The sequence below is a fragment of the Aplidium turbinatum genome, chromosome 13 (genome assembly GCF_918807975.1).
Source record: "Aplidium turbinatum chromosome 13, kaAplTurb1.1, whole genome shotgun sequence".
Lineage (NCBI taxonomy): Eukaryota > Metazoa > Chordata > Ascidiacea > Aplousobranchia > Polyclinidae > Aplidium > Aplidium turbinatum.
The window spans coordinates 860,914-876,302 of NC_137484.1; the positions used below are offsets into that span (position 1 = coordinate 860,914).

Consider the following 15,389-nt stretch of genomic DNA (forward strand, 5'->3'; position numbering starts at 1 on the left):
TTGGCTGTCCACTTGGTGATCTAGACAAGACCTGGGCTCCTCATAAAATATGCGTTGCTTGTGCCCATGGCTTGCATAACTGGTTGAACAAACGATCATTGTCTATGCCATTTGCAGTTCCAATGATTTGGCGAGAACCAAAAGACCACTACCAAGATTGCTATTTTTGCATCACAAAAGTAAAAGGATTTTCTTACAAGCAAAGGGACAAAATAACTTATCCAAACTTGGAATCTGCTCGCCGGCCGGTTCCTCATGATGAAACCATGTCGCCACCTTTACCTCCACAGGGAGGCCTAGATTCCATTGAAAATGATGGTGATGACGTCGCTTCATTAAGCGAACTCTCATCAACAAGTTCTGAGTATCATGAAGAAGAAGAAGGCAGGCCACAGTTATTTTCCCAGAAGCACCTAAATGATTTGATTAGAGACCTTGAAAACGAAAGGATGATGGGTGATTACTGCTGGATGCTGCATCGCGATGATCTAACATGTACACCTAAACGAAAATCATATGCCCAGCGATTTTAATGCAGCAATGTCTAAGTGTCATTGCAACATTCTAAACACTATCTTTAGTATCATGCTGAGCGTTTTTCTTGTGTTTTTGTTTGTTGGTTATTTGATGTATGCAAGGTGTTGCAGCTGATCTTGTGTAGCTTGTTTGAAGCGCACATTCAGCGTCAACCATGACTGTTTGAAATATAATACAGGGTGCTTAAAAACCTGACACTTCAGTATTGTGATAGCTCAAGTATTTAGTACCTCAGACAAGGTTTAAGAGGCATTTTTTGCACTCTAGTGTCTATTATGCATACATATGCAACTAAATAGTGTTGAATCTGTGAAAGCAATGCACAAATTTGAAACACTCTGCTCTCTGAAGCTAATCTAAACTTGAAAATTGTAGCGACAAAATCGGTATTTGAACGCAATATTGACGTTTCTGGTCAAAATTTTTCAGACCAATAACTTTAAAACCTGATGTGCTAGAGCAAAACTAGCGCCAGATTTGAAATCAGCAGCAAATTGTGGTCTAAGAAAAGTTACTCCCATTCTCGATTAAAATTTTTTTTCAAATTTTGTTAACCTGTGTAATTAACTGCACTAAACATCAGTAAAAAACACAATGTAGCCTATATTTAAGCGGATAGTAAAAATTTTGATGTGCACTATCTGACTGTGCAAGTGCAGCAAAGAACCCACTTAGTAATCTCTTTTGTTTGAAAAGGTACACATGGTGTAAGGATGAAGATTTTTATTGAACAATTAATAAATACGGAAAATGCGCAATTAAACACTGCAAATAATAAAATAACCTACCTAAAAAACACAATGAACATACAAAAGGTAATTTGAAAAGTTAAGGTCTCATGTGGAAGTTGTAGCTTACTCCTCGAAGAAATTCCCACATTGTTTGACTGGAGCCACCATCAAAGTTAACAGCCTTTCGTCTGCATCTCTGTGATCTTATGCTTTGCTAGCGGAGCATATTTGGCCAAAATAAGGGAACAGTTGACTCGAAGACTTATGTCACTTCGTTGACTTCCTGTCATCTGTTATATCGCATCTGTGATCGCAGTGTACTGTATGTTATCGCAATGGGCGCAAATAAAAACATGATTATTATTATTATATCATATCCTTTATCCAGCAATCATTTGCACGTACTCCAGATCGCGACATTTTTGCACCTTGTTTAGTGTAGTTATTATTTGACTTAACTAAAAGTGAACTCAGTCATGTTCGGAAACTTTAATAATTTATTGATAAAGCTTTCACTGATGCAAACCTGGACTAACAACAATTAAATGCCTAACATGCGCATTAAAAAAACAATGTATGTTTCTGTTCAATATAACATTTTGTGTGAAAAACATTGCTGGTTTAAGCAGCTTCACCCACTGAAGCCATGACAGGCATGACATAGGCTACTTTTTTGTTCAATATAACATTTTGTGTGAAAAAGCATTGCCGGGTAAAGCAGCTTCACTCATTGAAGCCATGACTAACAACAAATAAATGCACGGTTGCACGCGCAGTCGCGCGTTAACAAAACAACACATTTTTCTGTTCAATATAACATTTTGTGTGAAAAGCATTGCCCTACCTGCCAAGCTGATATAATCTGCAGACTTTACTGGGAATAGCACCTAAATGAACGGGCGCCACAGTGCTCCGTGCCTAATTATCCTGACGCCACAGTGTGCAACTGTGCACGCCTATTTGCCAGGCGCCTAACTGTCTGCACCTAAAAGACGTGGACCCATGTCATGGTGCATGAATCGTCAAGTGAAGAAATAAAACAACTTGTTTGTCTTTGCTTTCACTTTCAGTAAACGAAGATTGCAACTAGTGCTAGAAAAGATAATAATCTTGATGAACACCCAAACTTTTCTGGATTCTAAATATTCTTATTGTGTATTTTTATAGGGAGGAAAAAGCCTTTCAATGAAGCAAGAATTTGCCGTGCAGAAGGTCAGAATAACCTCAGGGTTTGCAATAATGCAATATACATTAATCTAAGCTTGTTTGACAGTAGAAGCTGAGCAGTGGCGATTTTTACAAAATATGCTAAGGGAACGTTCAAATATTACGTAACGCCTTCGAGGGGGGGTTTATGCAAAGCGTTACGTTAGCGTCACATCGGGGGGGAGGGGGTTCAAGCAAAACGTTACGTAACGCTTTCGAGTACGGAATGGTAGTTTTTTGTGCTGAATTCGTAGTGAAAAAGCGTTACATGGGGGAGGGGGGGGGGTCAAAAATTCGGAAAAAAAGCGTTACGTAATATTTGAACGTTCCCTAAACAAAACTCAATGACTATCAGTTAGCTAGATATACTCCTAGGATATTTCCAAACTTTTTGAAATTTTATCTTGTTTGTTTTTGTGTTCATCATCATTTGTTTGTATTAGTTAACAAAAATTATTGTCGTCGTAAAAAAAAGTGATAAGAGAAAAAGTTTGCTCACTTATTAATTGCTATAAAATGTAAATCATTGTAACTTAAGAACCAATTAACGTATTTGAAGTTTTTTTATTCTTGACTTTAAAAAAGATTTGTTAAATTAATATCATTTCTAATGGTGTGGTTATGACCTATATGTTATTACAGTATAAATGGAATCGCCTTTACCTTTATTGTGCTTAGTTTGTCTTTCAAATTGGTCGTTTTATGGTAGACATTGTTGTTGAGGTGGATTTGAGGTGAACTTGGACTCTCGGAAGTTGCAAACACAGACTGGGTCTGTTGTAACTCTCCCCAGTGAAGACCTTGCCCACGCTGTTGCCATAGAGTGGAACATGCAAATGGATGATATAAAACTTGATCGAATGCCTCTGGTATGCACTCTTGAGATTTTAGGTAGCCTATAAAGTTATAAGCAGCTAAATGTCTAAATTTTTTCACAATTGTCACTTTTATTCTTTAAAGAACAGAACTTTGATAGGCTATTAAACATGTTCAAAATTGAGAATGCTTTGCGACGTTAGGCTACTAAACGCTATTAGCCGGAAGTTTACCTGAATGATAAGTTCCAAAGTGACGTGGCAATGCTCTCGATAGCTCCTTCGAACAGATCCCACACTTCACTCGCTGTTTGCTGAACCTTAACCGCTTCTCGGTAAGACCGACCGAAGCTTTTGCCATCCATGTTGTCGGAGGATTCTTTCGTTTTTTAGTCATTATAGGATACTTACTAACTGAAGACTATCCTATCTGTAGTTGGGCAAAGCTATGCTGTTCTTACAACTTGCCTATTACCTTGCCTTGTCCACTCCCAGTGACTACCTACTATTCTTCTAGAAGCGAACCCTTATATATAGCCCTTTCTTATCTGTGTTTCTGATTCTGAACATCTGGTCGGAAACTAGGCTATTTTCTTGATGTAAAAAACTTGCGTAATATTAGGCTTTATTGTGTTCTTTTATTGTGTGCTTCTGCGATTATTTTCTCCTGTATCAATCACCTGCTTTAAGTTATATAACGGAAAGGAAATCTTAAGTTTGTTTTCGTCATCATGCACTGGCTACATAAATCCATCATTGTTAAATCTTTCAAAGGATGGCATCTCGCCTGGTGCGAGACAAATTTCCTGCAGATGTCCAGACTTTCCACCCAGAAAACTTGTTTATACATGTCATGCATTGTGTTGAATCAATGCAGACGTTGAATCAATGTCAAAGCGACAGGTTTTGCTAGCTGGGTTGTGTGCTTTTGTGAATGTGCAAAATCGCCCATTACGTAATCACAGAAACTCTTTTAGTGGAAGGAAGTCGAGTTGCAACCGTGTTTATCTGTCTACTATTCTTATTCATGTTGCAAAACATTTCTGCAATCTTGGAACAACAAGTGCATAAGTCAGACATAAATACAAACTTGCAAACACGTTAACAACTAAAAGTAGCCTACTTCGGTTATTTTATCTATAAAAGAAACCCGTTGTGTCGAGTAGCACGAAACGTGTGTGGCGAAATGTTTGATGGCAGGCGTTAGAACTTCAATCAAAGCATTTTCCCGCAGTGTTCAAAATGTTCTGGAAGAGAACTCTTTTCAATAAAAATAGCGGCTTTTTTCATCTGTATTTCTGAACTTCTGGTCGGAAACTAGGCTGTTTTCTACATGTGAAAAACTTTCATAGCAAGTATCCAACAGTCATTTTACCAGAGCAGTATTGTTAATTGGCTCAAACGGCAAAATACAAACTGGCATAAACGTTGACAACTCAACGTAGCCTAGGTTATTTCATCTATAAAAGAAACCCATTGTGTCGAATAGCACAAAACGTGTGTTGCAAAATGTTTGATGCCAGGCGTTGGAACTTCGATCAAAGCATTCTCCCGCAGTGCTCAAAATGGCGGCGCTGACGCCTTGGGAGTTTCTCATGTGAAGCGTCGCTTTTAGACCTTACTTTGAAGTACCTGGCACAATAAAGTTTACGTAAGTCAGCACTTTTATGATTGCATCACGTGATGCCCCCTCCCGATTGTTTCTCGACCTGATGACGTTTAGTCCTTTCTCAGTTTTTTTTTTCTTTTTATTTTCCTTTTTTTTCCCTTCAGGCACGGCGTTTGTCGAATAGTGATGGCACGTGTCGAGTGACCTTGTCACCGAAAGAGGCAAAAATCACAGCCCTGTTTGTCAGTAGACAACTATCTACAGGTAGTTTAACAGGAAATACAGCTTTAGATGCTAATCTAGTTTCATGTCCAAATTTTAATGGTTTTGGCCTGCAATCTGAAAAGATTGTCCAGTGTCCACTCTTGGTTTAAATTAATGTGCAGTATTGTGTGAAACATTTTAAAGATAATGATTTGAATTTTTTTTTGCAGACTTCTCTATGCTGTGCTGCAATAGATACGAACACACGAGAAAAACAGTCTTTCATTTCCAGTTCACTCAAATACCTTGTCACTGACACAATATTGTAAGTTTGTTACTATGAGAGTACAACAATTTTGTGATTAGTAAAGAAGTAAATTTCGTAATTCTAGCTGTAATGAATAAAGAGCAAAATATTACTGTCAGAACCAGCCCTCGAAATTAGCTTCCATCTGCGACGGCAAAAACATTGCTGTCGCCAAATCAACAAACCTTGGATTGCGGCAGCAATTGCCGTATGCTTTAATCAAGCGAAATTTTATGCGCTTCTTCATCGTGTCACACGGTGGTAGCCCAGAGCATCACGCAAGCTATTTTATGCGCTGACAATGCTCTTGTGAACTGTAAAAAGTAAATACTGGCTTAATTGTTACGCAAAAGTTATTCTTTCATCGAATGCTTGTTGTTTACCGGTATCGTTGTGAATATAAATCATGATGAAGGAAGATACAGTAAAAAGTGGAATTTACCTGCTATAGGTTATCAAACAGAGGGAACAGAAGGAGAAGTTAGGGTGGTATTTAGCAAAATTTGTTAAGAATTTTATGACGGAAACAAATCGGAATTAGAAAAGCTACGGGGTCAAGTTAAAAAAGTAGTATGAAATTGGATAAACGGTTCTTCCTGCAGTAAAGAAAAGTAATGCTTCCGATCATATGGCATCGCGCGTTCATGAACGGGCAGTTTTGCATCTTCAAGTATTCCAGTGACGACGCGACAACTTCATCCTCCGATACCGCATCTGATGATTCCGATTCTGACTAGTTCTTTATCAAACAGACTTTGTGTTGGCTTGCAGTATCCCAATTGTGCCGAAATTATGTTAGTGTATACGCAAATCGAGGCAATCTTCTCGCAGGGAGATTAATTTTTTACCGGTACCTGGTTGAGCATTTAACGTTATTTTATGATAATTCAATGTCGCTAGATGTCGAATTAATGTAAAACAAACCTAAATTTCTATTGGGCATTGTTGTTATGCATTATAACCCGCCGGGAAAATTAAATCGATTTGTGCTGACTTGAACGTTGAATCAACCCAAAATTAACTTACTTTTTCTGCCTTGAGTTATTTAATGTGAAGTACTGTAACAGCGTACGATGTGCATATCTTGTTGCTCGCTTTATCGCTACTTTTGGTATTATTACATCACAACAAATCAAACAGTGCGGTCGTGATAGACTACTCTAGTATATTTTTCGCTTCTCGTTTGACATGTTTTGGTACAATTTTTTCCTAATAAACGTTCACAGCAATTGTCGAGGCAATTTCAACTTTTGTTGTTTGGCCTCGGCAACGTTTCAAAGTAAAAATGTGCTAATTTTGAAGACTGTATGTTGATGCGTGTCAAAGTTCGGATGGCCGCTATATATGCTTATGATTGGCCGCCGAACAGCTTGGTTCAGTCGGACACGTTTGGACGCCGGAAAAAAAAGTTGTTTCAAGGCTTGTATTGCGACTGACAAGCTACAATAACGGTTAGGGAGTGTTCATAACTGACGTCAACCACTTTTTGGTCATTCTTTGGAGGTATTTGTTTGGCTCTTTTCTGAGGCGCTTAAGCTTCACGATAAACTGTGACGCCGCAAAGCAACTAGATAAATGATATAGGTCACCACTGTTCTGAACAGGGCTGCGATTTTTTCTTTCTTGTCGAACGACCAAAAATTCTACGCTTGTTTGTCGAATAGTAATATGATGTCACAGGAGTCAGATTATAAGCGTTTGGCCGCGAGTTACCGCACAAGTTGTGTGGTATCAGAGTCACTTACTTTAAGTTTTTAATCACACGCTGGTTGAGTGATTCCATCTACGAAGATGAGTGATTCCATTTAATGTTTGATCAAACGAAATTTTATGCGCTTTTTCATCGCGTGTCACACGGCGGTAGCCCAGAGCATCACGCAAGCTATTTTATGCGCTGACAATGCTCTTGTGAACTGTAAAAAGTTTGCAACCTTATAAATACTGGCTTAACTGTTATGCAAATGTTATTTTTTCATCGAATGCTTATTGTTTACCGGTGTCGTTGCGAATATAAATCATCGTGAAAGAAGATACAGTTAAAAAGTGGAATTTACCTGTTATAGATTATCAAACATAAGGAAAAGTTAGTGTGGTATTTTGCAAAATTAGTAAAGAATTTTATGACGGAAACAAATCGGAATTAGAAAAGCTACGGAGTCAAGTTAAAAAAGTATAATATAATACAAAATTAGATAAACGGTTCTTCGGCGGAAAAGAAAAATAATGCTTCTGATCATATGGCATTGCGCATTCATGAACGGGCAGTTTTGCGTCTTCAAGTATTGCAGTGACGATGCGACAGCTTCATCCTCCCATACAGCGTCTTATGATTCCGATTCTGTCAGCTAGTTCTTTATCAAACAGACTCGTGTTTGCTCGCAGTATCTCAATTGTGCCGAAATTATGTTAGTGTAAACGTAAATCGAGGCAATCATCTAGCAGTGAGATATTAATTTGTTGCCGGTACCTGGTTAAACAATTAACGTTATTTTATGATAATTCAAAGTCGCTAGATGTCGAATTAATGTAAAACAAACGTAAGTTTCTTCTTGGGCAGTGATACGCAGGCAGCAAAATTCGGTATTTTTTGCATTGACTTCACGTCTGTAGACGTTGAATCAATGTAAAAATGATGATTTTTGCTGTCTGGGTACGTAATGTAACCCGCCAGGAAAATTGAATAGATTTGTGCTGACTCGAACGTTGAATCAACCCAAAATTAACTTACTTTTCCCCCTTAGTTATTTAACGTAACAGCGTGCGTATCGCTACTTTAGGTATTATTACATCACTACAAATCAAACAGTGCGGTCGTGACTCGTGATAGACTACTCTAGTATATTTTTCGCTTTTCGTTTTTTCGATTCAACGTCTGCAGACGTTGAATCAATGTAAAAACGACTTGTTTTGCCAGCTGGGTTGTGTGCTTTTGTGAATGCAAATGCAAAATCGCCCATTACGTAATCACAAAAAACCCTTTTAGTGGATGGAAGTCAAGTTGCAACCGTGTTTATCTGTCTACTATTCCTTATTCACATTGCAAAACATTTCTACAAGCTTTGAACAACAAGTACATAAGTCAGACATAAATACAAACCTGCAAACACGTTGACAATTGAAGTAGCTTACTTCGGTTATTTTATCTATAAAAAGAAACCCGTTGTGTCGAATAGCACAAAACGTGTGTGGCGAAATGTTTGATGCCAGGCGTTGGAACTTCGATCAAAGCATTCTCCCGCAGTGTTCAAAATGGCGGCGCTGACGCCTTGGGAGTTTCTCGTGTGTAGCGTCACTTTTAGACCTTGCTTTGAAGTACCTGGCGCAAGAAAGTTTACGTAAGTCAGCACTCTTATGATTGCATCACGTGATCCCCCCCTCCCGATTGTTCCTCGACCTGACGACGTTTAGTCCTCTCTCAGTTTTTTTTCCTTTTTATTTTCCTTTTTTTTCGTTTTTTTTTGTAAGGCTCGGCGTTTGTCGAATAGTGATGGCGCGTGTCGAGTGACCTCGTCACCGAAAAAGGCACAAATCGCAGCCCTGGTTCTGAATGGCTAAACTTTCGCTACCGTCGCTCACATGATCCGTCGCCCACATGGTCTTGCCCAAGAGGGTTTCGCCTAGATGGGCTCGCCCAGATGTCATGTACCGAGAATCAGCTACCCCCACTCGGAATGGACCGTTTCGGCGAGTCCGATTCAGCGAGTTCCCTATTCGACGAGTTTTTGAAATTTTTAAAGGAAATTATCGGGCGATTTTTTGACATTTTTTAAAGGTTATCATTGCCGTTTTTACATCTTTTTAACGTCGCTAAACGTTGAAATCGTGCAGAAAAAAATAAAAATAAAATGTTTGCTAGGCTGTACCAAATTTTGGTGACTTTCTCTGATTTCTTAGCAACTCTGCCAAAAGTTGTGGCTCAACCACCAAATCAAAATGCTGTAATTATTTTTTGGTTAGATTTTGGTTTTGGGCCTCCTCAATGCTCGTTTCCATGACAACGTGTAAAAAATCAAGAAATTGTTATAACTCCACAACCGCTTAAGCTAGATCAAAATTTTTTTTTTTTAAAAGCTGCAGAACAGCCAAGTTCCTATCTGTTGTCAATACATGAGCCTAACTATTGAATTTTTCAAGTAATCGAAAAAAACATGTTTTTGCCTATTTTTACGTTGAAAGGTGTTTGTGCAATGACAAAAATGCTATTAAGGTCAGTTATATATTCTTGATGCAATCATGAATAACACAAAAGCAGTATATATACAACTTCCAAGACAATGACAGTGTTACATTTAAGCAGATAAAACTTTTAAAGGCATGTACTGTTGTCTACATGCTATGCAGTATTTCTTAAACTGGGGTAAATTTACCCCTGGGGGTAAATTCCCTCGTTTTGGGGGGTAAATGAGCTATCAATCAAAATATCCACATCAGTTGACGGGACAGAAAATTTGTGCCAGCTGTAGGTATTGTAGATATCATTTCACTACTTGATGGAGATAACTGGAGATAATCTCAATCAAAACTTGAAGGATGACATCATCGGTTATCTTCAAAACTTGCAGGAGGAGTTTGAATGATATTTTCCCGAGATAAATACTGGCAGCGTTTTGATGAAAGTAGTGAGAAATCTTTTTGTATGTAAAGTGACAAATGTTCCTGAAGCAATCCAAGAAGATTTATAGAATTAACAAACGATTTTTTTGCAAAAGATGCGTTTCACTCTTGCAACCTAGAAAAGTTTTGGGTTAAAATATAACATTGCTATCGAAGGATAGGTAATAGGTATTCAAGCTCTGAATGTTCTGGTCACGTTTTCTTCAACTTACCTATGCGAACGTGACTTCTCTACTTACCTATGCGAACGCGAATTATATACTTTGAAAATTACTTTGTTTTCCTCTTCCCTACTCATCAATAACTTACCTGGTAAGGAAACTTTGCAACTGATTCGATGTTTGGCTTTGTTTCTTGTTATGTACCATTTGAAGCCCTGGTTTACTTCTATAGATCTCACTTTTGCCCCAGTAGTGGATTTGGAATTGCACCATACCCTGAAAGCTGATCTAGCCACACTGCAAGCAAGGTCTTCTCCAAAACTGGCTACACAAATGACACCCATGTTAGTAGCATACCTAGAAAAATTAGACTGCCATTTATGGTATCTATCTGAGAGGCTTGTTGTTCTAGCTCTTTTCAGCAATGCTGTCCCAATCAGCGACAAAAATGCAATGGCAAAAGGTCTTCTAAAATGCAAAAAGAACAGCAACAGCAAGCTTTCGTTACAGCAAATGCCAATACTTTCCAACAAGGCAACATTGGTTGACTTGATAGGTCCTGATTCCTGGACACTATCTGATCTCTTAAACGTTGACTGTTCATTTTTGAAACTGATCTCTTAAACGTTGACTGTTCATTTTTGAAAAACGATCCAAGCAGCTGGTACTTGAGTGCACCATACAAGCATGCTCAAGCCTTGGTTCAATCCCTCAATGTGGTAAATGATGCAGCAGAACGTGCATTGGGGTTATTGACTACCTTCAACACTGGCAGAATCACTTTAGATCCACAACAACGACAGATATTGTTCAAAATGGTTTCCGAACTGAGAGGTTCTCAACGTGATGCAGCCACATCTAGTGAAAGAGTAACGAAGAAGACTCTCTTCAAGATTAAAGCAATATCCTAGTGTTGAAATTAAAAATTGCTGTGACACTGTTGTAAACATATTGTTGATATGCGTGAGTGGTTTGATTATCACAAGGTGGTTAGTCATGTCTAAAGTAACTGCAATATTTATTTTAATGCATATTCAATGATAGTTAAAACATGCTATAGCATGTAGACAACACTACATGCCTTTAAAAGTCTTATCTGCTTACTATCATATAGTTCAGTTCATATAATATAAAACTGTCATTGTCTTGGAAGTTGTATACTGCTTTTGTGTTATTCATGATTGCATCAAGAATATATAACTGACCTTAATAGCATTTTTGTCATTGCACAAACACCTTTCAACGTAAAAATAGGCAAAAATATTCAATAGTTAGGCTCATGTATTGACAACAGATAGGAACTTGGCTGTTCTGCAGCTTTTAAAAAAAAAGTTTTGATCTAGCTTAAGCGGTTGTGGAGTTATAACAATTTCTTGATTTTTTACACGTTGTCATGGAAACGAGCATTGAGGAGGCCCAAAACCAAAATCTAACCAAAAAATAATTACGGCATTTTGATTTGGTGGTTGAGCCACAACTTTTGGCAGAGTTGCTAAGAAATCAGAGAAAGTCACCAAAATTTGGTACAGCCTAATGTTTGCACTATTAAGTTAAAATTCGTCATGTTTACGTCATTCGTTTATGTCCATAAGTTAGTACTTTTGAATAGTTAAAATGATTACTTTGGATCAACAAATGTGTGGACAGCTGAGCTTGGATTGAAAGGCTATTATCGGGTACCGTAGCCTAGTTATCTCGACCAGCAAGAATTTGTTCCAAAAACCCAGTTCATGTTTACATTGTAGCAACATAATGAAAAGGCTAACCAAATGTTTGACCTACAGCTTGGATTGAAAGGAAATTATCGGGTACCGTAGCCTAGTTTTCCCGACCACCAGAAATTGCCGTTTTTACATCGTTTTAACGTCGCTAAATGTTGAAATCGTATAGAAAAGAGAACTTTTGCTGACTAGGATACGTTGAAACTGAGAAACATTTACAGAAGCCCTGCGATTTGTTCCAAGAACCCAGTTAGCCTAACAGTTCATTTTTGCATTGATTCAATGTCTGAATATTCAATAATATTCAATCGTTGGATTTGCAGAAGGCGTCGTTAAATTTTCAAAAACTCGCCGAATAGGGTACTCGCCAAAAAAGGCTCTCGCCGAAAAGGAAACTCGCCGAAAAGGAAACTCGCCGAATCGGACTAGCCGATTCGGACTAACCGAAAAGTAGCAGACCCACCCCCACTAGTGCAGACAAAGCCACATTTAGATGATGATGAAACAAATCAGCTAACACACAGACTTCAGCTATATGACTTGGAATTATTATGACCAGCAATTTTATTGCATTTAGTTGCTAATTTTTGAGATCAAAATTTTGAGAGTAGCTGACAGATTTCATCAAACAATTAACAATTATATTGTTTATCTTCAGTCAATTAGAGATTATTATTTTGTTGAAATTTGAGCGTTTCGGTTCTTCTTAATTAGATTAAAAAAATTAGGCAAAAGTAAAAAGCGAAATGAAATTTACTTGACGGCTGTACTTTTGTAGGCTACATAACCCACGTACGTAGTTACAGTCTGACAAACCAATGGTCCTAGACATGACGTTAAAACTGCAACCGGTGGGAAAGGCTCCAGTGTGAGAACTCTGAAGTTATGAGGAATATGGAGTTACCCCTTAGTTTTCCATTACTCCCAGGTCTGCTCTGGCTTGTAGCTGTAGCACCTGTCAGAGCCCAGCTATGGGTCAGATAGCACCACTTCGACTTGTCACCTTACTCAAACCTGAATGTATGGCATACTGTGCGGAAGAAGCTCATCATTAGATAAGCTCAACGGACAGGAAGGCACCACCCAACCCAGTATCATAGTTGCAGGACGTGCCCAAGACCATGACGTGACACAAAGACGTTATGGTCATGCTGCTACATCTCATGCTTCACCCAATCGTCTCAACCATGTCTTGCCACTGAAACCTGAGACGAGAGAATGAGGTTGCAGTCCTGCGCAGCCCTCCCTCACTTAAAAACAAAATCATGTGCAAGTCATGTTTCTGGATCAAGTAGCCCTTTGGCGATGGAGGAACGGTGTGCCAGATGGTGCGGATACATCCAAGCTTTAGCCACAATCCCACACACAGGTGGCTCAGACCAAATGGTCATTTTCCACTGAATCCGAGCAGCAGTGGAATCTTTCATCCCCTGAGCAACTGAGCAGCCCTATCTAGGAATGCTCTGCTCACCTTCGTAGTCTGAGGACAGAGATAGAAAAGGTGCCCTAGAAATACTAATAGAAATACTAGTACCCTGGAAAGCCTGTCGAAGCTGGTGAGGATCCCCAGTCTCCCCACATGCTGTCAAAAAGACAAAAGCAGATTCTATAGTCTCAAAATGGCTTCATGGAATGTCAGAACATTGCTCGATATCCCAAACTCCAACAGACCTGCTCACAGAACCGCTCTTGTGTCTACAACATCGATATTGCTGCCCTAATTGAAGCTCGCTTTGCCGATTCAGGACATCTATCTGAAATAGGAGGCAGCTCCACCTTCTTCTGGAGTGGAAACATTGACGAACGCCGTGAGTCGGGCGTTGGATTTGCCATCAAGTCTCTCCATGTGAAAAAACTAACTAGGATACTGATTACTGAGTGGGGTAAATGACCGTCTATTGTCAATTCAAAAACTGGCAAAGAAGGCGAACGTGGCCTATGGAACCATGTTCACAGTAGGGTGTAACACTCCGACCAACTTACTTGTTGGCTAGTTATTGTGGTTTGCGAAATGACCTAACTTGATCAATGGAAAAGAAATTTTGGAAAAAAAATATTGTTTAAGCAGGCCACGCTCCCCGTTTTTGTCGCAAAATCCCCATTACCCCACAATTTGCTATATCTCGTATCCTGGTGGAGATAGAAAGCTGCTGTTGCCACCAAAAGATGCAGAATACCAAAGTTTCTATCCGACTTAAGAACATGCTATAGCCCTAAAACCTTTACTTCTTTCTATAATTGAGAAAAACTGTTTTGAGAGTAAAATCTGTCATTTTTGAAACAAAATGCTTGTATTTCAGATCTTGGCTTGCACGAATTGTCATTCAGTCATTAAAAACATAACCTTTAAATCAAACTTGTAAGCTGTATTAGAACAGTGATGTTTTATTCAATAATGAGGCAGGAAACAATCAACACAAAACTATATGTACAATACATGTTAGACCAGTGGTTCTCAACCGGGGGTCCGCGGACCCCAAGAGGCCCGTGAAGCAATTTCAGGGGGTCCGCGAAAGTTTCTGAGTTTTCAGCATGATTGATAAATTACAAAATTTAAAAATTGTTTGTGCTTTGTTTATGTATTAGCTTACAGTGATTGTCAAACTGTAAGTTGCAACCCACTGGTGCGTCGTTTAAAATTGCAAAGAACATTGCACAAAGGTTTGATTTTTTAACTAAAAAATACCATATAAATGACTTAAACTTTTTAATAAAACAATGTTGGCTATGTTCAACTTAATTCTTTTCAGACAGCAGATTGTTGATCAATGATTAACTTGGAAATGCAACTCACAGATTTTGCAATGACTGTGATTATAACGAATTAATATTGATTACAAATGAAAAAAGAGAGAAATTCTTTGTAACGGTCACAAGTATTCTATTAACTTTTGATAAAATTTATAGAAAAACATCCTCAGCATATAGATTACTGATGTTTGATCCTGTGTGCCAACAAATTATAGCTCATAATTCATAACATAATTTCATCAATCGTCAAGTGCGTTGCGAATTCAGCAAATTCTTCTCAGTGTGTTCCTTCGAAACTTATATAACATATGATTCCATAAGGAGACGCGATATACCAAAAATTCAAATAGAAATTTTTAGGGGTCTGCAACCGCTTTGAAGGCACCAAAAGGGGTTCCACCAAGACAAAAAGGTTGTGAACCACTGTGCTAGACAAAGTACATTGTCCTGTTAACTTCTCAATAACTCTTTTTCTTTATGTCAACATCACTTGTGTCACGAATCTTTTTGCTATTAATTGTTTCCTTCATGTGGCCTATCAATCGATCACAAGAAGTATTGTTGTTTCGAAACACTTCCTAATCATCCTTACTCCCTGCTGTCGGATATGGTGAAAATGCAGAAGTTGCATCCATAAATGCTGCCAGCGGACAGTTTGACCACAACAGAGCTTTGGTGTCTGCTTTTTGAAATCCTAGATACATCAAAGTTGGCATGCAGTGCACCCAGCGCA

At 38.5% G+C, this 15,389-nt stretch overlaps 1 protein-coding gene across 2 annotated transcripts in view; it reads left to right on the forward strand.

Annotated features, from left to right (window-relative positions):
- Positions 1 to 15,389, forward strand: part of LOC145782146 (ATP synthase mitochondrial F1 complex assembly factor 2-like) — an 88,706-nt gene that overhangs the window by 27,662 nt on the left and 45,655 nt on the right. For both annotated transcript variants that reach the window (XM_082593901.1, XM_082593902.1), the window contains exons 3-5: positions 2,436 to 2,480; positions 3,198 to 3,343; positions 5,333 to 5,427. In XM_082593901.1, the coding sequence (XP_082450027.1) occupies positions 2,436 to 2,480; positions 3,198 to 3,343; positions 5,333 to 5,427 (286 nt within the window). The remainder of the gene's footprint in view (positions 1 to 2,435; positions 2,481 to 3,197; positions 3,344 to 5,332; positions 5,428 to 15,389) is intronic.